This window comes from Engystomops pustulosus, chromosome 11 (assembly GCF_040894005.1).
Source record: "Engystomops pustulosus chromosome 11, aEngPut4.maternal, whole genome shotgun sequence".
NCBI classification, from domain to species: domain Eukaryota; kingdom Metazoa; phylum Chordata; class Amphibia; order Anura; family Leptodactylidae; genus Engystomops; species Engystomops pustulosus.
Genome location: NC_092421.1, coordinates 73,524,253 through 73,547,053, shown reverse-complemented (window position 1 = coordinate 73,547,053; position 22,801 = coordinate 73,524,253). Strand labels below are relative to the sequence as shown.

General features: G+C 47.0%; 1 protein-coding gene and 1 long non-coding RNA gene across 2 annotated transcripts in view; one reads left to right on the top strand and one right to left on the bottom strand.

Annotated features, from left to right (window-relative positions):
• LOC140106360 (uncharacterized) overlaps nucleotides 1–22,801 on the top strand; it is a 67,844-nt gene that overhangs the window by 15,490 nt on the left and 29,553 nt on the right. Inside the window, exon 2 of the long non-coding RNA XR_011850769.1 lies at nucleotides 2,376–2,456. This is a non-coding gene — a long non-coding RNA (uncharacterized lncRNA). The remainder of the gene's footprint in view (nucleotides 1–2,375; nucleotides 2,457–22,801) is intronic.
• The window catches only part of ATRNL1 (attractin like 1), a 313,371-nt gene continuing 303,434 nt past the window's right edge, over nucleotides 12,865–22,801 (bottom strand). Inside the window, exon 29 of the mRNA XM_072130772.1 lies at nucleotides 12,865–14,013. Coding sequence (XP_071986873.1) covers nucleotides 13,889–14,013 — 125 coding nt within the window. The 3' untranslated portion in view covers nucleotides 12,865–13,888. The remainder of the gene's footprint in view (nucleotides 14,014–22,801) is intronic.

Genomic DNA, 22,801 nt, shown 5'->3' with positions numbered 1-22,801 from the left:
CCTGTGATCTGTATTAATCTGCCTCCAATATGGAACCTCCTATTGTGACCACATGCATTTTATCACTGCAGCCCTTTTTAAGCAGGGGCCCTCTTATACCAGGGTCAGGGTGCTGCTGCAGCCCTGGCTGAATGCCGGCTCTGGAGAACCGATCAGTAAGTTTGTGTTTACCACCAGAGTCCTGACTTTTCTGTGGTGACCCCTTATTCTGCCTGACTGAAGGGGGATGCTATCTTATTACTGCACAAAATAATCCACAAATCCATCTACAATTTCCATTAAATCCAAGTGGCCCTATAATAAATAAACTTGCCCTCTGTCCCTACAGCGGTAGAGTCACAGACCTTGGGCACCTCCTACTCTATAGAGAGGAGAGAAAAAATCACATAAAATTTTGTAATTTCAAGAGTCAAAATTGAAATATGACATTGTGCTGTGTTCATCGGGACAGCTGGGACCACATTACCTGCCCGGTACATAGCCCACTCCGCATGATGTGATATTACAGGACCGCAGCCACCCCTGATATATCCCAGTATTATATCCAAGAAAATGAAATGGAAATGGTAAAACTTCACCTGATGCCTCATCCTGTTATATGTGAGACACCTGGGGTCTGAGGTACAAGAAACCTCTACAATCTGGGGCCGAATGTCTCCTCATATACTGCACAGTACCACTTCTCTTCTCCTGTGTATATACATATGGACAGTGCATGTAGTATATAGTGACACTTCTCCTCCTATAGCATAAGTATAAGGGCGCATTTACAGGAACGCATGTCCGCTGGGGTCATAGCCAGGCGGACATACGTCCGGCGCCTTGAGGAGAGGAGTATTGTCACCGCCACTCTCCGTAGAGATGCATGGCGCCTTAACATGGGGAAATTACAACATGTCCTATTTTTTTCCCCGTCCACCGTGTGCCCATTGCCGGCCTGTTGGGGGCGTAAATACGCCCGCAAGCTTGTGGCTGTATATACGTCTCCCAATGGTCATGTGAATGCAGCCCAAGGGTGAAGACACACATGGCGTTTTTGGGCCGTTTTTACTAAGTGCGTTTTCAGATCGTTAAAAACGCATGCGTTAAAAAACGCATCCGTTTTTTAAAACGCATGCGTTTTTGTCCGTTTTTCATTGCGCAATTTCCGAAAAACGGACAAAAACGGATGCGTTTTTTAACGATCTGAAAACGCACTTAGTAAAAACGGCCCAAAAACGCCATGTGTGTCTTCACCCTAACTCTTTTGTACAGCACATGTCTGTAGGATCTGTATCATCCACTTTGATCTTCCATCCTCAATAAATTGTAATCTAATCTATTACATTCCTGGATCCGGTGTTTCTGGTGAAGCGATAATCAAGGCTCTGGGGACATGTGGAATATTCCTCATCTTTATAAGTGCGGCCACTGAGTGACCTCTCAGTGTAACGCTTCATTATCCACCATCAACAGAAGCAGCGGTTATGTCCTGCCTGGGATTTCTCCCTTACTAATTCCTACGAACATCCCCAAAATGTGTGCAAAATTCATCCGTCCATGGTAGGAGAGAGAAGTGGAGGGGGCAGGGTACATGACTGAGTTTCCTTTACACTTAAACTGGGAATATGTCACTGTGTAACAATACAGCTGCAACAGAAAGTAAGTGAACCCCTTGGAATGACCTGGATTTTTATCAGATTATAACAAAGTAACAATTCAGAGAAACACAATGTATCAGTACAACCACATCTGGACTGCTCATGTACTGCTTAAGTAAATGAACCCGTGTTACCTGTAAACACCTCTCTAACAGCCATCCTCCCTAGGTCACACCTCCAGACACAACATTGAGCCGGATTTTTAGTCCTTTTATTTCAGCAAATTTTTTTTTCATCAGTATTTCTTGAATGATTTGTGTGTGGTGTCCTCATACGGTCAATGGGATATTTGTTTGAGTAATAGTAATGATTCATCCTTAAGATGTCCCACCTCTTCGACCTGCACCTGTCAAGTAGACTTGGCTATTTTTGACGCTTTTATAGCTTGGATTAACAGAACGTTTTTCTCAAAATAGGTGCAGATGCTAGAGAAGGGACAAGCATCTATTAAGTATTTATAACATCCTGTGAATATATGGTAAATTTTGTTCATGAGAATACTTTATGAGATGCTCTGATCGGATCAGAGTTCATGAGAATACCCCATTAAGATTGGAACCCAAAATCTAGCGCCCGACCCTAACACCAAAACCTTGTCCAGCTAGTAGCCTGAAGAAGGGGCGGCTTTTTAGCCAAAACGCTGAACAAACGTTATATTTCTATATATTTTCTATATTTACTTGTGTAAAAGAGCTGCTTGTTTTCTAGTGTAAACTTCTTCTCCTTCTTTTGCAGACTGGAGAGGCAGCGTCCTGTACTGCAAAGTGAAATGAACCATTGTGGAAGAGGGATGGTTCTGTGATAATATGGACAAAGGCAAGTGATGTTTACTATGTGTATATTTTTCATTAGTGCTCACACACACTGGAAGACAGGTAGGTGTTCGAGAATACATCTGCTGAATATGCTGAGAATATTGTTGTCTAGAACGGAGGATCCGGTTGGGAATCTTGTAGATCTGTTATTAAAATTTAACCCCTTCTCACGGACACTTGTTTTCAGTTAAAGGGGCTTCCCCACAAAAGAAAATTCTCACATTTCTAGCCCCTAGTGAGGTTAACACAACAAAGATCTTTTTAACCCTTTACTTTATAATGTTACTCAAGTTTAATTGCTGTTTTAGCTCCAATCTCTTCCTTGGCTGCTCGATGCAGAATCCCAGGGTGTGGATGGGGGCTCTCTAAGTAGACACATTATGACCCATCTAGTTCTGTGGGGTGACAATGTGGTTACATTATCAGGGTACAGGTGTATATGCACTTTCATCTGGCTTCTGACATTGTACTAACAAACGGTCATATAGAGAGAGAGATAAGATGGATCAGAGATGCATGAGATGTTTACACAGTAGCGGATAGACCATTACACGGTTACACTGTGAGCACTGCTACATCTCACAGACATGTGCCTGCTTCCCCCGGATCACTTATCTGCTTGTAGTTTGCAGCCTCTCTCTCTGCTCACCATCTCCTGGCAAGATGTGAATCCATTGGTGTCTCTAAGCTCCGTGCAGGGGGCGGGGCTACAGCCACACAGCAGAGACAGACAGAAATCTCACCTGCACAATCTCATCCAAGGTGGCGCCCGACCCTAAGTCAGAAGTCAACAGGTCGTATCTGGGAGCAACTGAAATTGTGTACAGCAGGACTGATAGAGGTTGGAATTATATCTATGAAATGCTGCATTTTTGTTAATAACGGTGAATTATAGAATGTGTTATTTTGTTCTCCTGAGTCCATATAAGAAACTTGTCATCGTGGGAGGAAAACCCCTTTAAAGACCAGACTATATTTTTAAAATCTGACATGTCACAATAATTCATTATAACGTTGGAATGCTTTAACGTACCCAAGTGATTTTGAGACTGTTTACTTGTGAGACATTGTACTTTGACATTGTAAGTTGAAAAATCTTAGTGATAAGTTTTTTGTTACGTTCTGGAAAATATGGAAATTAGGCGAAAATTCAGAAAAATTCTCTATTTTCCTGGCAGATTGTCAGACCAATAGCTTGATATCTAAAATTTCCCGAATGTTCGCATTATGTTTGCATGATTTTTTTTATGCATCCTCTCGTTTTTCTAGGATGTTATGAGGCTTAGAACTTTTTAGGTGCGATTTTTCACATTTGTATGAAAATTGCCACCACTCTCGTTTTGAGGGACAACTCGGCTTCCAACTGAAGTGAGAGATCTAAATAAGAGGTTGTGGGCCCTCACCCTCAGCGACTCCACCCACCGATCCCCCTCCCACTGAGGGACACACCACTGCACTTGATTTTGATGGAATGCCCTACAAAAGGCCGTCCTTACTGTCCGGCCTTTCACCAATGCTTTTCCTGCTCCCCCACTCTTGCAACAAACAGACGGAACCCATCGCCACATCAGATGTAATCTCCCTGTTCCCTGGCCACTGCAGGAATTGAGCTGGGCTGGGTAGTGGGCCACAGAGTGAGCTGACTCTGCGGCCAACCCGAGTGTTACAGGGAAGGGCTGTACACAAGGCTCACCACTTCCATGAATTTGGTCTTTTTCTTTTGTGGTTTACTGCCCCCGGCAGATTGTTACAAAAAGAAAAGTCCTGGAGGTGCACGGGGGCCCTCACCCAGGCCCCCAGAACCACAGATAAATGACATGGCCGCTTGTCCTACAGGGGGCCCACTGTACGGTACCGGGCTTTCCTCCTCTGCCTGGCTCTCAGGCTGCAGCCCCATCAACTGCCCATGCTTCTTCTCCTCATTCGCTCTGAATCTTTCTTTGTTCAATAATTTTTCTTTAAACGGGCCACTCTTCTCAAGCACGAATGTCTTCCTTTCTTCCAGCTCTTGAATTTCCATCTTTTAACTTGGTGATCTCAGCCAAAATCTGCTCCTTTTTTTTTTTCTTCTACTGGCCAGAGCTTGCCCTAGCATGGGCGCACCTCCGCTGCTCCCACAGCCTCCTCACCGTCTTACTGGCTTCTTCGTAATCAGAGATGTGGCCTAGAGCCGGGAGGAATAGGTGGAAATAGACTCCTGGATCCTCAGCATTCCCCCGCCCTCCTCGCCGAAGTCGGCCTCACCTCTCTGAGCACTCGGCTTTCCCGATGTACCCAGCTATCCTGTGGTATCAAGCTTTCAAGAGGTCTTGCATATCTTCTGAGCCTCTGCTGACTTGGAGGGGGGAGTTGGAGCTGCTCCTGGTGGATTTCCTCACCCCCGAGTCCTCCACTGCGCTGGCCGGTAACTGGCTACTTCTGTCACCCACTGTCAGATAGTGGGTGACAGGAGCCTGGGACTTGCCCCACTGGCTATGCCTGAAAACCCACCCCCTCCCTGGGAGAGGATAGAACAGGCCCCAGGTAGAGGTGGAACCTGCTTGGAGTACAGAGCAGCAGCACAGACACAGCCAATCAACACCACACGCAGAGATAACGAGCTCCAGAGCAGAACTCACTATTCTGCTGGTGGTGGAGTCACTGTGTACATACATGACATTACTTATCCTCTAGCCTTATTGGCTACTCCTGGTTGGGGTGTCTGTTCACAGGTTACAGTATATATGTAGATTGAGTGGCAGCAGAGGTGAAGAATGCAGTTTCATGTGGATTGTGGGTTCTCGGTGTCTCTTGCACTTTGTACTATTATTTTGTTTTGTACCGTTTGAACCCCCTTTTCTATGTGCTATATATATATGAGTTATGATTGGTTATAATTTCCAGGTGACCTGTGACTCCAGTTTATGATGTGGGCTTATAACTGACCACTAGAGGTTATGTTCAATATTATTGCAGTCTTAGTAAATTGTGCAGGATATCCCATCATTCCACATTCATCATAAATTCAATCATACGGTGGTGACGCATTTGGTCCTGTATTGTGTGTTATCTCTCTGGATGCTCGGGGCACAAGGGGCCTAATGTATGTGTTGCGTGTCCTGGTCTTCTTTGTCAATTCGGCAGAGAAGGTCCCATTGGGAGACGCCTCCAGATGGATGTGTTGATAAATAGAGAAATATTAATCTTCATCCCTGACCTCCAGGTGTCGGTGAACACCAAAAACCTCATGATAAAAGGCTCCCGGTGCCGTTGACAGTCTGCTGCTTCTCATTGCAATTTCACCTGAAATGTCAGGAACGAGAGGTTTATCTGCAGGATCTGCCGCTCGCCATCAAGTGCGATAAATGCTGGCAGTCACATATATAGCACCTGACCCAGATAAATCACTCTCAATTATGTGGTGGAGCAGAGGAGGGAGTGCAGAGCGCAGGTCGTGTCACCTCTCCCGCTCGCTGCTAATGAAAAAGTCTGGACCCCTCCTCCCCCCACGTGGCGAGAAAGCTGCCGCCCCAGCTGAGGTGTTGTACCGTTACATGAGGTGGCAGAGGCCACAACAAAAAAAAGTTTGCTGTTTAGACAAATTTCTAATGCTAGGAAATCACTTGTGTCTGGAAAAGCTGATTGTCCATACACATTCCAGAACTACTAAACTACTTGCAGTATTAGGGCGCGCAAGCTACACACCTCTGCTCCATCGTGGTCTTGTAGGCATTGATATATTACTATTAAAGCTCAGAGGGGCTGATGTACAGACCTGTAAAGAGGTCCTCGTCTATCCTGCTATTTTTGGAGCAGAATTGCCTTTGGGGCCTCTATGTCCCCACCCCCTATGACTTCAACACTTACTGTTGGTTGTCACCGAACTTTTCCATATGCAAACTTAGAAAAGATGCACCAACAACCAAAGTAGAGCACGAAATTTTAACCCAGAAACCAAATATGAATACCAGAGACTCCCAGAGCAGACCAAATAAATCCTCTCCTTTCCTGGTTCCTCTTCTCCTCCCAGCATGTCATCTATGTGCTGCTTTGCTCTGTGTCCCACACTGGTTGTATGGGGTTGCATCAGGACCCAGAGCAGTACAGTACAGCTGACAAGTACTTGCCCCTTCTGGGTCATCTCATGGCTTTTGCTCAGCATCTGTAGTCGGGCCACAAAGAGGAGCGGCAGTGAGGCTTTTCAGCTGTATTTACCATTACCCAGCCTTCTGCACCAATGATCTGCCATCAGTTATGGAAGTGCTCAACAGGATGCAGACCATAATTTACGGCTTGACAGGCCATTTGTGGCCTAAGTTGTGCATCCTCTTCTAGGTTTTTAGTTAAGATAAATGTGGCTGCACATTATGTACATGCTCAGTTGCTCAGCGGTAGTTCCTTTGCTACAGATGAGGGATGAGGCACTGGGAAGGAATTCCTGCATCCATCCCAGCACTGCTAGAGGGACCAGGAAAACGGGGAGTCGAAGGAGTCGGAGTTTAAGTTAGGGAAATTGAGGAGTTGGAGTAGGAAATTTTGGCTTACCGACTCCACAGCCTTTCAACGAGTGGTTTAAGCTTTAAGCTTCTTCTTGCGCACTTTGAAATTCAAACATCACATACCGTATATACTCGAGTATAAGCCGACCCAAGTATAAGCCGAGGCCCCTAATTTTACCACAAAAACCTGGTAAAACCTATATATTTTTTACTCGAGTATAAGCCGAGTTTGGGTTTTCAGCACATTTTTTTTGTGCTGAAAAACTAGGCTTATACTCGAGTATATAAGGTAACATCAAATTTCACATAATCTTTAACCAGTTTGCGACCGCCCGCCGTGTATTCACAGCGGCGGCCCGGTAGCGCTGCATGGAGAGGGCTCACGGGCCGAGCCCTCTCCATAGCCAGTAAGTCTTTGCTGCATATTGCAGCAAAGGCTTACCGGTAACACCTGCGATCGGGTAACGGAAAATAGCGCCCAAAGTCGAGAATGGCACTTTTTTGAAAAATATAAAAAAATCTATAAAAAGTGATCAAAACGTCGTACAGTCCTAAAAATATTATCAAATTTCGCAAAAAATGACACCACCCACAGCTCTGTACACCAAAGTATAAAAAAGTTATTAGCGCCAGAAGTTGGCAAAATCAAAAAAAAAATTTTTTGCACAGGAGGTTTTAAATTTTGTAAATGTATGAAAACATTATAAAACCTATAAAAATTTGGTATCCCCTTAATCGTACCGACCCAAAGAATAAAGTAGACATGTCATTTGGGGCGCTCAGTGAAAGACGTAAAATCCAAGCCCACAAGAAAATGGCGCAAATGTGTTTTTTCCATCATTTTCACTGCATTTGTAATTTTTTTTTCCCGCTGCGGAGTACATGGCATGGAATATTTAATACCATCACTATGAAGTGCAATTTGTTACGCAGAAAACAAGCCGTCACACAGCTCTTTACGTGTCAAAATAAAAAAGTTATAGATTTTTGAAGGTGGGGAGTGAAAAATGGACATGAAAAAACAGGAAAGGGCCCAGTCCTTAACCGGTTAACACACAGGCCTGTTATGTAGAGAGCCATACTAGGGTCCCTGAAGAGCTGGGGGCCTGTGCATGTAACCACTGGACTACGTCAAGAATACATCAAGAGTCTACAGCCCGCTGATGTATCTGGCAGGCAACTGCGCCGGAGCTACAGTTCTATACCATGTCCTGCCTTGTGTAGAAATGGGTTATGGCTTGCGAACCTTTAGGTCTGAATGTTCGTATGCTATAGCTAGTGCACTCTCAGTGGCCGGCCTCGTCCCCCTTTAAGCCCACTTGGCTTGAAGATGGAGCAAAGAGGGAAATAATTACAATTACTGTTAGTTCGCTTTATAAAACACCCTGGTGTATATGTTTTGATAAATTTGATTTTGATAAAAGGAGTGTAAGGCCTCTTCCACACTAGCGTTGCGTTTCACGTCAGGGTGCAATGCGTGAAAAACTGACGTTTTTGGCTGCGTTTTTGTTCCATTTTTTCTTGGAGTAATTAGCGTTTTTGCGTTTTTCACGCGCGTGTTGTTAGCGTTTTTTTGCGTTTTCGGCGCATTTTTCATGCGCGATTCAATGGGAGACTCGAGCATTTTTCAAAGGGACCATGGTTTGGGATTAAAATGTGTTATTTAATTGAAAAATAATGTCTTCTGATAATTTGCAAACATCTGCGATCTATTCTTCACTGTTCCGCGCGTATATTATCTCCCGACAATTTAGCAGATGTGAAGAACAGTGAAGAATAGAATAAAAACATTGAACACAGTGAACACAGGATCATTTAAGAGAAAAACACAGTGCAGAACACAGTGCAGAATAGATTACAGATGTTCGGCACATCTGCTTACTTGTCGGGAGATACGCGCGGAACGGCGCGAACAAAATAGCATGTGAAGAACAATATATATGTGTGTGAAGAACACATTGCAGATGTTTAAATACATCTGCAATGTGTTCTTCACACATATATATTGTTCTTCACATGCTATTTTGGGCGCACCGTTCCGTGCGCATCTCCCGACAAGTAAGCAGATGTGCCGAACATCTGTAATCTATTCTGCACTGTGTTCTGCACTGTGTTTTTCTCTTAAATGATCCTGTGTTCACTGTGTTCAATGTTTTTATTCTATTCTTCACTGTTCTTCATTGTGTTTTTTTAATTAAATGCTCGATCGCGAGCAGGGGAAATAATGTTATTCTGGTCACCTAGCAACCCTTACGTTTAAAACGCATTGCACTCGCATTGCACTTGCAATGATTGCGAGTGCAATGCGTTCTTGATGCATCTCCATAGACTTGAATGGGGCGTGAAAAACGCGCGTGACACGCAAAAATAGAGCATGCTGCGATTTTGACGCGCGTGAAAACGAACGCAAGCACGCGCGTTAAAAACAACGCTAATGGAGAAAGACCCATTGAATACAATGGGACAGAGTGCAATGCGAGTTCTGAGCGTCAAATGCACGCGCAGAACTCGCGCGTGAAAAACGCCAGTGTAGAAGGGGCTTAAGAGATGAAGTTGCCTATCACCTCTGTTCTAAGGGACTGGGCCCCAAAGCTGGCACCTACCAGAGTATGGAAAAAAAAAAATCACTAGACAACTAAACGCCTGCTCACCCCACCTCGGAACCACTGCTGAGCACAGCGGATCTGGTAACAATGTAGAATATGATAAGGACCAGCACTTCATGAGTCCAACGATGAATCTTACCAAAATACTTAGTTTATTCAGATAAAATACATAATCCAACACAAGGAGACAACAGGGTTAACATATCTTGTCTTCAGGCGTCTTACTGTTGTCTCCTCGTGTTGGATTATGCATTTTATTCTGAATAAACGAAGTAGGTCCGACCGAGTGCCCCAACCCATGGCAAGGCATTTACACGTAACGTGGATAGGTCATTGACCGGGCACTGTTATATCTGCTGTGGGGACTTAGTGGCTGCACTATGACTTTAGTAACCATAAGTCTACAGATTTTTGGTGTTGTGGGACTGCAGTATTTGGGCACTCTATTACTTGTTAGGATACTGTATGACTGCTGTATTTGGGTGCTCTATAACTTGTTAGGGTGCTGTGTGACTGCTGTATTTGGGTGCTCTATTACTTGTTAGGATACTGTATGACTGCTGTATTTGGGTGCTCTATAACTTGTTAGGGTGCTGTGTGACTGCAGTATTTGGGTGCTCTATAACTTGTTAGGGTGCTGTGTGACTGCAGTATTTGGGTGCTCTATAACTTGTTAGGGTGCTGTGTGACTGCAGTATTTGGGTGCTCTATAACTTGTTAGGGTGCTGTGTGACTGCAGTATTTGGGTGCTCTATAACTTGTTAGGGTGCTGTATGACTGCTGTATTTGGGTGCTCTATAACTTGTTAGGGTGCTGTGTGACTGTAGTATTTGGGTGCTCTATAACTTGTTAGGGTGCTGTGTGACTGCAGTATTTGGGTGCTCTATAACTTGTTAGGGTGCTGTGTGACTGCGGTATTTGGGTGCTCTATAACTTGTTAGGGTGCTGTGTGACTGCAGTATTTGGGTGCTCTATAACTTGTTAGGGTGCTAAGTGACTGCTGTATTTGGGTGCTCTATTACTTTTTAGGGTGCTGTGTGAATGCAGTTTGTGAGATATTTTAGCCCTTTTACTTTCATAGGGTCTGGAGGTTTAGGGATAGTGACCCCCACCTCTGCTTGCTTAATGGTTAATTGCTGGACTATTCGTGGCTGGTTTGTATGAGTTGGTTGTGCGTCCGCTAAGCCCAGGAGACTGTTTCTCTTTTGCGCAGACTTCACAGCGTCCTGCCACGAATCACACATTTAATGCAAATGCGGCTTTGTGAAGTGTTTTTCCAGGCGGACGCTGACTTAAACAATTCATCGGATTTCTTGGTTGTTCAGGCTGAGGGTTTTCATCTCAACTTCACAAGAGATTTCAGATTCACGGTTGGCGCAATGTTTCTCAATGAGGAACTCAACCTTGAAAATAGATTTCTCTGAAAACCAGAAACAAATCAGAACCAGCGGTCAGTGTGAACAGCGTCAGAACTCTGCAGCTATGGAGCCAGTAGCCAAGGTGAGGGGGATTGGCAAAAGTCTGTGCCGGTGCCCCATAGTTACCTGAGATGTGGTGTAGACGGGGCCCCTGTGGTTGAGTCTCCTGTATATAAAGGAATGATCCGTTACCATTTTCTCCTGTATATTTATTGGGGTCTGGGTCTCATGTATATGAATTGAGGTTTGGTGTGTTCTGGTTGTTCTGTACCTGGGATTGGGGTACAGTGAGGTCTCCTGGCTATGAGCTAGTGTTTGGGGGGGTGTCTTCTGCTGTATTTTGTAGTAGGGTCTGGGTTTCATGTATAATGTGTATTCTGCTTGTTCTGTACTTTGGGTTAAATACAGTGGGGTTTGCCGCATATGAGATGGGGTACAGCGGTGGTTATCTCCTGTATATGTGATGGGCCTCATGTAATGAAATTGAGGTGCAGCCTGAAAATGACATGGGCTATGGTGGTGTCTTTTCCTGTGTGTCTCCTGTATTAGAATGTGTTTGGGTTATTCTGTACCTGAGGTGGGATACACCATGGTCTCCTGTACACGGGGCCGATTACATTGTGGTCATGTTCTCCTATTCTTGGTCCTCCACTGCCCCCCCATGTTGTTGCCCCCCTCGTCCCTAGCTCCATTGTTTACAGGAGTCTATTTTCCGGTTTCCTTGTTGTTCTGTGTAATTGAATTTCTTTTCCATCAACTTGAATGTCACTGAGCTAACGTGCGGCGCCTGACAACCGGGATCGTCGCCGCCACCGCGCTGGAAGCAGATTGGACTTGTTTTAATTCTGCAGAGTTTCTCCGTGTTGTCACCTTGGCCCAGAGTCACGCTGCAAATACAAATAACTAATCTTGTGCATGATGCAGGGAGCCCCAAACTTCTCTACAAAGAGAAGTAATGAGGACTGACCCGACCCTGCCCTGCGGTGCCACACATTAAATGATCAGAAAGTGCAGAACACCTGATGGTGGCCCCCAGTGCCTGGCGAAGTAATGTGTGAACAAAACCTCTGGCGTAACTGTGCAGACCGATCACCTTCTCTTCTCACCATTAATACCTCTGCTTGTAGTAAGTGAATGGTGGTAACTCTGTGGCTCGTCCTGCTTTTAGCAAGTGGAGACAATAGTATCTATTTTTACACAATGATATGTGAGATCCAGACTGATACATTGTAACAACTATGTAATAGACTTATCTTACTGGTGTACCAGCAGCGCTGCAGTATATGTTCCCGCTATAGAAGGTTCAGGTACAGTTCTTGGATAGCATCCCTGGTGAGATCCTCGCTGCAGCTTGGGTGGTAACCAGACACATTGTAAATGTTATACTGACATCGCCAACATTGACTGTAAATGAAGTTAATTAAAGTTCAACAATAAAAGGTTCCAGAGAATCTGCTAATTACAGACAAGTCTACACACAGAGCGTCGCCTGTACGACAAGCCACAGCTCGTTGCTTAAGACCACATATGTGACTTGCACACAGCCAGTGCCCATAAAGGGCCATTCCCCCAAATTCATTATCTGCAGCTACTAATTATTTTCGTGATCTCTGCTCACTGTGGTATCCTGCTTTCCTGGTCCTGCTCACACAGCACATGGATTTGTTCATACCAGTGTTCACAGCAGCTGCACATGAGTTGATTCCTGTGTCCTCTTCCATTGAAACTAGTATTCTTACTGAAGGACAGCAAACAAATGGTGAGATGATTGGAAGTGGGTTGGATGTATGACGGCAGCGTAGTGGGTGCAGCTTTAGAGGTGTCTGGAGTGTATAGTGTGACATACCAGCAGAATAGTGAGTGTAGCTCTAGAGGTGATTTCTGACACAATAAATGGAGGCAGCAGCTTCAGGTGTTCATGTTGGTTTATTTCTCAGGGCACTGACCCCAGAACCTTTTCTTGGGGGTCCCTGCCCAAACACAGACAATTGGCAGATTATCATCTGGAGAAACGCATTTTATTGGAACAGGCGGCATCTGTGTCCTGTATACGAGGCTTGTTATAAACTGTACATTGTGTCCTATATATACGGTATTGTACATGTTCAGCACCACAACGCTGAGTTACAAAAGAAGAAAACACGGAAATATATGACTGCACCGGTGCGGCATGCATCACCGACACAGAGGATAAGAGCGCCCCCTCCTCCGGGGCACAGAACCTCACAACCCAGGCATGTACAAACAGCACGCCAGCTCCACGAGCTCGCTACCCAGGAGACTAAGCGATGTGACTACACCTGCTGACGTCCACTCATCGCTGATTATTGCACTAGAGCCATTCACAAAGAAAAATATATAAAAACTTAAAAAATACATTAAAAAAACCCCTTCCTGGGTGGAGTGGTGATTCCCTGTCGGATCTGTCCTGTACCATATTAAATACATTTGGTTGTGTCCCTTTTACAATTGCTAAAAAAAACAAAAAACTTCAGCAAGTCTTTGTAGTGCGTGTACACCCCCTGCATCGCCCCTCTGACAACCCTAACTGCAAACTCATAAGCCACGCCTCCTGGACCCCGCAAGGTATTTACACAGAGGTCTATTGCAACACTGTCTCTTTAATTCTCTCATTGTTCGGCTCCTCCTTTCACGCTAGACTGGCCCGGTTATAGAGTCGCCATTTAGGCGGTCCCCCGCCCCCCTCCCGCTCTCCTGTCTGTAAGACTTTTCATGCAGTAGTTCTCCACCTTGTACGGCTCCTGGAAGGTCACGGGTCACCTGCAGACATCCGGCAGATCCACAGCGCAAATGGGATCTCGTCTCTCACCGGAAGCCGTTGGAAGATATTTATTACAAAAAATGTATTTTTTTCCAAAAAAGAAAAAGAAAATTGATACATTGTCACATCCCTCCAGCTCTGCAGACACTTCAAACACAAGTTCCTTGTCTGGCCGGGGGATGTGGCTTTCGGTTCCGAACACATGAACTTTTGTCTTTGCAGTCCAAGGATTTCTGTTGTGATATGTCGATGAGAGCGCTGGCGATGGCGAGACCTGCAAGAGAGAGGACAGAGGGCGTTAGTGGGGGCAACAGGAAGTCGCGCACACTGTAACCAAGACACCATGTGATATTGTAAAATCACATGTCTATGTAACTGCTATGATCAGATATGAGTATGGTTATGGAGTATAATACAGGATGTAACTCAGGATCAGTACAGGATAAGTAATGTCATGTATGTACACAGTGACTGCACCAGCAGCAGAATAGTGAGTGCAGCTCTGGAGTATAATACAGGATGTAACTCAGGATCAGTACAGGATAAGTAATGTCATGTATGTACACAGTGACTGCACCAGCAGAATAGTGAGTGCAGCTCTGGGGTATAATACAGGATGTATCTCAGGATCAGTACAGGATAAGTAATGTCATGTATGTACACAGTGACTGCACCAGCAGCAGAATAGTGAGTGCAGCTCTGGTGTATAATACAGGATGTAACTCAGGATCAGTACAGGATAAGTAATGTCATGTATGTACACAGTGACTGCACCAGCAGCAGAATAGTGAGTGCAGCTCTGGAGTATAATACAGGATGTAACTCAGGATCAGTACAGGATAAGCAATGTCATGTATGTACACAGTGTGGGTCATTTACTAAGGGCCCGATTTGCATTTTCCCGACGTGTTACCCGAATATTTCCGATTTGCGCTGATTTCCCCTGTATTGCCCACGGGATTTTGGCGCACGCGATCGGATTGTGGCGCATCGGCGCCGGCATGCACGCGACGGAAATCGGGGGTGTGGCCGAGCGAAAACCCGACGGATTCGGAAAAACCGCCGCATTTGAAAAAAGAAATGTGTCGCTTGGGACGCACTTACCTTCACTTGGTCCGACCCGGTGAACTCCAGCGCGTTCAGATGCTTTTCAGCGCAGCAGCGCCACCTGGTGGACGGCGGAGGAACTACCTTGATGAATCCCGGCCGGACCCGAATCCAGCGCAGAGAACGCGCCGCTGGATCGCGAACGGACCGGGTAAGTAAATCTGCCCCAGTGACTGCACCAGCAGCAGAATAGTGAGTGCAGCTTTGGAAGCACTGGGTGCAACAAGGAGTCCTTGGCATGATATCAGTAGTCATAGGTTACATTGGAGGAATATGCCCGGGGTGGGTGGCCATACTGGTCATGTGACCCTGTTTATAGCATTTTTTTGTCTTTTTATTTCAAAGTGCAACATAGGAGAAAAAAATGGCGCAAACTTGCCGCTGACAAGTGGTTGATACATGAGCCCCCTGGTATAATCGATGAGAGCTGAGGCGAGCGGCGGCCTCTAATCACCCTGTCACCGCACGCTGATGGAAAAGTGACAAATGTAACATCCAGGTCAGAAATCCATTTCTTATATAATTTATGAGACTGACTTGCAGCATTCCCTGTAAACAAAGGGCATCTGCAAGACTTACACAGCCAGAGCTCGGGTTAGAACTTAACATGGCAGTAGAGTTTCCCTTGCTGGTTGGTGACTGCTGTAATTACTGCATATGATCCTGCATTTCTATGCATTATTACTCGGAAAAGAAGCAGCTGTGTATTCCATTCAGGGTGTGCGGAAAGCTGGGGAACCCTTCCTTCTTCAAGGTCAAGAGTCGGGGATCTTTGCACAGGTTGCAAACCCCTTCACATAACTTGTATAATGTAATGGTATGTAATGTAATAATACAGTATCCACACAAAGGGTTTGTATGTTACAACTTTGGAAAAGCTGGGTGGCCTTGGAAGTTGAGGCATTGGTTCGAAATATAAAATACATTTTACAATATAAAATACATTTGCTTTTCAGGATTCTAGGAAAGTTAGGTGACTGGTCAGAAGGAGGAATATTTGCAGACACTGCTGCGGCACCCCTCATCTCCTATGCGTGTATTAGATGTGAGGACACCTTCTGGGACTCGGATACATTTTAGCAGATGATGAGAGGGACCCTCGCAGCGTGGGCGGCTCAGGTTTCACGTGCGCTGGTAATGTGCTTTTATCCCGACATGTTACGTGATCCCCCAAGTCCTGCAAACCCCGAGACTAATTAAGAAGGAGACAATAAAATTGCCATTGATTAATTGGCCTCAGCGGGCAGCGTAGTGGGATCACATGACTCTGCGTTCAGAGGGGACCGGCCGCCCGTTTATGAGGCACAAAGCAATTTCTTTCATCATTAAAGCTTGAAATGAAAAGCCGCATGCAGACGCCACCACAACCGCTGCTGCCCGCCACCGCGTTCTGCCACATCACTGATTTTTCTGTATGCATAAAATATATGGAATAAATTTTTACGCAAAAGACATTCATCAATCATCCATGACCACAATTTGTAGTCGGATTATGTTGTCATAACACCTGGGAGCCAAGGTCTCCAGAGCAGCACTCACTATTCTGCTGGAGGAGTCACTTGGTGGGCCTCATTTATCAAAACTGTCAGAGCAAAACTGTTCTAGTTGTTCATGGCAACCAATCAGGACTCAACTTTAATTTTATAAACTGTTGTGGGAAAATAAGAGCTCACATATCTTGGCATGAGCACCGAGAACAGTTTTGCACTGAAATGTTTGGTAAATCTCCCCCAATGTGTTCATACATGAAGGTACTAGTCCTGAGATGCATCATGTACTATGCCCCAGAGCTGCACTCACTATTCTGCAAGTGGAATCGCTGTGTACATACATGACATTGCTTATCCTGTACTGATCCTGAGTTACATCCTGTAAATCTTTTATTTTATATATAAAAATGAAAAACATAACAATCATAAACATAAATCAAGCCATAACTTCTGGCAAAATAAAACAATAATAATAATAATAACAAAACAATAATACAAACTAAAAGAGTCTTACGAAAATCCCCTGGCCCAGCCACACACACACCACACAATCAGCATTATAAAACAAAACCTTCACCCAATCCCACCACCTAATAATTTTTTTTTTTTTTAATAATTTTTTATAATTTTTTTTTTTTTTTTTTTTTTATGAATAACTAAAGAATACACAAAAAAAGACATAAACAGGAAATAAAAACATTAAATATAACTAACTAAATCCCACGCCCATCACCCTCCCACCCAGACACTGGTCTAACGTCCAAAGTTTGCGCTATATAGTCCAGACCAGTGCCCAGGATCGTATAGTCCACATCCCGTCCACCCCCCTCCCAACCTAACACCCTAACATCAACACCCCAAAACCAACCAACCTATATACACAAGAACTATAACTACATAAATACACAATGTACACAAAATACAAACACATTAAACAAATCAACATAACAAATCCAAACCACATAAAGCCCAGGTTCGGCACCTGCAAGCCCTACATCACTATAACCTCAGGACACAAAACAAAAATCTACAGTGCAACATCAGCCCAACACCAGGAGAGGAGATGACAGACTAAGGGACACTAAAGGAGAACCCCCTCCAAAGGAGAGAGGCCCTCCCCGTGCCCAGCCTCTCATACTCCAGAGAGCGCACCTTCACCAGGTCACCCAGAATGTTCCTAACCACCTCATCCACCGGGAGGATTTTACGCTGCGTCGATACTAAACACCGTGCGTTCCACGTGTGGTACCTGACCACTAGACTGACTAGGAATAAAGTGCAGCGGTCCCGGCCACCCAGGCCTCTGAATGCTCCATAGGCCCACTCCGCATAGGAGAGACCGGCCAACCCGGGCCAATGGATGGAAGCACCCACCCGGTTGTACACCTCTGTGTTAAAGGGGCACTGAAGCAGGAAGTGGTCCATGCTCTCCAGCAGGCCACCGCACTCCTCCCGGGGACAACCCCTTTCCTCAGAGCTCCTACACTTCAGATTGTCCCTCACACACAGCTTTCCATGGAAGCAGCGCCAAGTCAAGTCCCAAAACTTCAAGGGGATCCTGATAGAATTCAAAAGACCTAAACCCACCCCCAGATCCCGACTTGGGCAATCCCTGAGGGCCAGAGGCTTCTGGAAACGGGCAAACAGAACCCTCTTGTCAAGGAGTTTCCTCGACATGGTCCTGATCTCCCACATTCCCAGACCCCACCGGCGAATCACCTTCAGAACCGGGGTAGCGTAAGCCGGAAGATGCCCATGCGGTGTACGGAGATCCTTCACTTGCCCTCCTGTCTCCCATTCCTGGAAGAAAGGCCGAAACCATCCCCTGCAGGAGTATACCCACGGAGGAGCCCTCTCTTTCCAGAGGTTTGCCACATTGATCTTAAGAAAGGTATTCACTAGGAACACCACAGGGTTGACCATACACAACCCTCCTTGTCTCCTCGTGCGGTAAGTAACCTCCCTCTTGATAAGGTTCAGCCCATTCCCCCATAACAGCTGGAAGAACAGACTGTAGACCCGAGTCCAGAGGGGTTCTGGCAACATGCACACACTGCCCAGATATATCAGCAATGGGAGCAGGTAGGTTTTGATCAGATTAACCCTTTCTCTGAGGGTCAAAGACCAACCCTTCCACTGGTCTACCCTCTGAGCGGCGATCTTAAGCCTGCCGTCCCAGTTTTGCATGGGGTAATCCCCCTGGTCAAATTCGATGCCGAGAACTTTGGCAGAGTCCTGGGGCCCTGGAAGAGTGTCCGGGAGATCAAAGCCTGGATCCCCCTCTCCCAGCCAGAGACTCTCACACTTATCCCGGTTGATCTTGGACCCAGAAGCCTCTGAGTAGCGGTCAACCTCTGACATCACCCATTGCGCCTCCCCTCTCGAGGACACAAAAACAGTGACGTCATCGGCGTACGCTACCACCCTTAGAGTGGCTTCCGGTGCTGCCCGGTCCATCCCGACTCCCACCAACGGCCCACGATCAACCCTCCTAAGGAATGGGTCAATCGCGAACACGTACAGTAGTGGGCTCAGAGGACAACCCTGGCGAACACCAGACCCAACCTCAAAAGAGCGGCCAATCCAACCGTTTACAAGCGGGAAACTCTCTGCCCCTGCGTACAAAACTTTCAGCCAATTGACAAACCCACCCGGCAGGCCATACCTCAGAAGGACAGACCAGAGGTACTCGTGGTTAACCCGATCAAACGCTTTTGCCTGATCCAAGGACAGCAAGTACCCCTTCCAGTTACCAGCCCTGCCCTGCTCCACTGCCTCCCGGACACACAGCACAGCACTAAATGTACTGCGGCCTGGAACAGAGCAGTGCTGGGTCCCCGAAAGGAGCCGGGGCGCAAACTGCACCAGCCGATTAAACAGCACCTTTGCCAAAACCTTTCTGTCCGTATTGAGAAGCGCTATGGGACGCCAGTTCTCAATACGAGATCGGTCCTTACCCTTTGACAGGATGATCAGGGCAGACCTCCTCATTGACTTCGGCAGAGTGCCCGAGGAAAGACACTCATTGAATACCTCAGTCAAGAGGGGAACCAAGGCGTCCTTAAAGGTCTTATAAAACTCGGATGTTAAGCCATCCGGACCCGGCGATTTCTTGAGGGCGAGCCCTTCAATCGCCAGGCTGACTTCCTCTTCCCTGATCATCTCTGTCAAAACATCAAGAGAGGGGTCTACTCCTGGCTCAGGGACAGTTTCAGCCAGGAAAGCCGACATCACATCCCGATCTAGATCCTTCCTGCCCAAGAGGTGTGAGTAGAAGGATCTGACGACCTCCAGAATCCCTGATCTGGACCTTTTCAGGGATCCCGTACTGTCAACCAGTCCCGTGACAACTTTACCATTCACTGACATCTTGCAGTTTCTGTAAGGGTCGGGCGAGCGGTATTTCCCATAATCCCTCTCAAAAACCAAAGATGCGTGTCTATCGTACTGACACCTCTTCAGCAAGGATTTCACTCTGGAGATGTCCTCACGACTACCTCCAGTCGAGATGAGATGCTCGAGTTTCCTCCTCAGGCCCTGATACAGGCGGTACCTGTCCAGGCTCCTGAGGCTCGAGAGCTGGCGGAAGAATCTCGCCACCCTTTTCTTGAGCATCTCCCACCACTCTGACTTACAGCTACAAAGGCCCAGCAAAGGTACCTGGCTCTGAAGAAAGTCCTCAAAGGATTGTCTGATCTCCGCTTCCTCCAGGAGAGACGAATTGAGCTTCCAGTAGCCTCTTCCCATCCGGGGGGTCTCTGTAACATTCAGAGAAAACAAAATTAAACAGTGGTCGGAGAACTCCACCTCAACAACGGACACTGCTGAAGAGATGGCTTCCTCCTTTAAATAAAACCTGTCTATTCTAGACCTGCAGCTACCCCTATAATAGGTGAACCCCGCGTGGCCTGGGGTGTGCCGGATGTGGACATCCACCAGGCGAGCCTCACTGGCTATGCTATTAAGAGCGACGCTATCATAAGTCAGCTTGTCTCTGGAACCTCCCCTATCCTGGGACCTCGTGACAGCATTGAAGTCCCCTCCAAAGACCACCTGCCGACTTGTAAAAAGGTAGGGCTTGATCCTCATAAAGAGACACTTCCTGTCCCACTTGGACTGGGGACCATAGATGTTAATAAGACGAAGTTCTTGTCCCTTCATGAGGACATCCAGGATCAGGCACCTCCCCATTTCTAACTCAATAACTCGTCGGCATTCTACCGGTGCGGTAAAAAGGACCGCCACTCCGCTATACGGCTCGGCCGCAAGAGACCAATAGGAAGGCCCGTGTCTCCATTCCCTCTTAGCTTTAAACACGGCCGCCAAATCTGGCAGCCTGGTCTCCTGCAAAAATAAAATGTCGGCTTCAACACGGCCGAGAAAATCAAAGGCCGCAAATCTAGCCGCATCAGACTTAATGCTGGCGACATTAATGGACGCCAGTGTCAACGGAGTGGGTGCCGCCATCATGAGTGATTGAGTTAGACGGCTTTTTTCTTACTATTCCCCTTCCCTCTACTGTCCTCTGAAGATGATCCCCTTTCTTTTTTACTATCAGAATTGGGGCAACTTCTCTTTAATGAAATTGTGGTGTCCATATTGTTATTGGCCCCCAAGGACCCACCCGGACCACCCTCTCCTTCGTCCTTGTCTCCTGACTCTGAGTCAGTCTCCCACTCTGAGGACCCAGCATCCCCAGAGGATAGAGACTCGGCGACCCCTGCAGGCTGCTCCGCCGCCACCTCCAGAACCCCACCCTCAGCCTCTCTTCCCGAGGAGGCGATCTCATCGAGGGTGAGGAACCGGTTGGAAAGCTCAACCAGAGGGGAGGAAGTTTTCCCTTCCTTAGGTACCTTAGATACGCCGCGTCTTTTCTTTTTCTGCTTGCGCTTATTTTCTAGCCAAATCCTGTTATCCTCATCCATACTCTCATAATGGGAGGACGTGGAGGACATGGCACCTTTCTCGCGCTCCATCCTCCTGACCTCCTCATCCAACTCATCATCCCTCAGGGCCTCAGTAGCAAGACCAGCCTCTGAGGAAGGACCAAGGGTCACCCCAGCAACCTGAGGCTTCCCCAGTTCTCTCCCTTTTTGTCTGGCTTCAAGCCGCCTCAACTGAGAAGGCGACTTATTCTTGCTTTTCTTCACAGGCCCCTCAGCTCCTCCACCTCTGCTGGTACCTTCCCCAGCAGAAGCAACCTCATGGCTCTCCTCCACTGGGGTCACAACCGCATTGGCAAAGGAGCGAGGACAACGGCTGAAAGGGTGACCGAGCTCACCACACAGGTTACACCTAATGTCCTTACAGGATGCAGCGAGATGACCTAGCCCACCACACAAAGCGCACTTCTGCACTTGGCAGCTGGCGCTAAAGTGGGTGGGGTCACCGCACCTGTGACAGACCTTCGGCTGCCCCTGGTAGAAAATCAGGATTCTGTCCCGCCCAAGAAAGGCTGAAGAGGGAATGTGGGCGACTGTGCCGCCTGAACACTTCAACTTCATCATGAAGGTCCAGGCTCCAGACCAAATGCCAAATTCATCACGGTTTTTCTGCGGTACCTGTACAACCTCACCATAACGACTGAGCCAAGTCATGATGTCCATGCAAGAAAGTGACTCATTACGGGTCAAAACGGTCACCTTCTTGACTGTGTTTTGGCGAGACACTGCTTGCACAGCAAAGTCTCGCCATGCGGGCTCGTTCCCTGCCAGCTCATAATTCGACCAGAAGAGCTCTAAGCCCTCCGGCCGAACAAAGCTGACATCGAACTCCGGAGTACCATAAGGATGTATCAGGGCAAAGATGTCACTAGCCCTGAAGTTCATCTTCAGGAGGAGCTCCACCACCCTTGACCTGGGTGGGCATGCGTCACTGCCCCTCCAGCGAAGACGAACCACATTCCTACGGGAAGCTCCGGGCCCGGTTGTGGGTAAAGACCATACAGTCTCCCCCCCCCTTTTCTCTTGGAAGGCTGCCAGGCCATGCCTGTCTGTCCAGAAGGACAGATCAACCTCTCTCCCCTCTACAGTGATTGACTTTTCCCCTCTCCTGAGAGCCTCCAGAAGACGCCTTTGCAAAACGCTGTTCCCAGAGCCAGGAGACAAGGAGTTAACCCCACTTGCCCCAGCGGTGACACTCGCATAGCTCCTTATGGGAGCGGCCACCACTGGGGGTGCAGATGGTCCAGCACTCTTACCAGGATCACCCCCCTCAGCACCATTCACCACCCCCATATTCACCACACTATGTAGAGTACTGCCTCGCTTCCTTGCATCACTCACACCAGCTGGGCCAGGAGGACCTGGGGTTGCCTCGGCGTCACTGGGCACTGGGGGTAGAGCCACCTCCATAGCTGATTCAGCCTGAGAAGAGGCAGCTCCAACCCCGATCTTACTTGTGCCCTCTGCCTCATTGGCATTAACCCCTTGTTGTCCAGCAGTTTTTATGATGTTTGAGCATCGC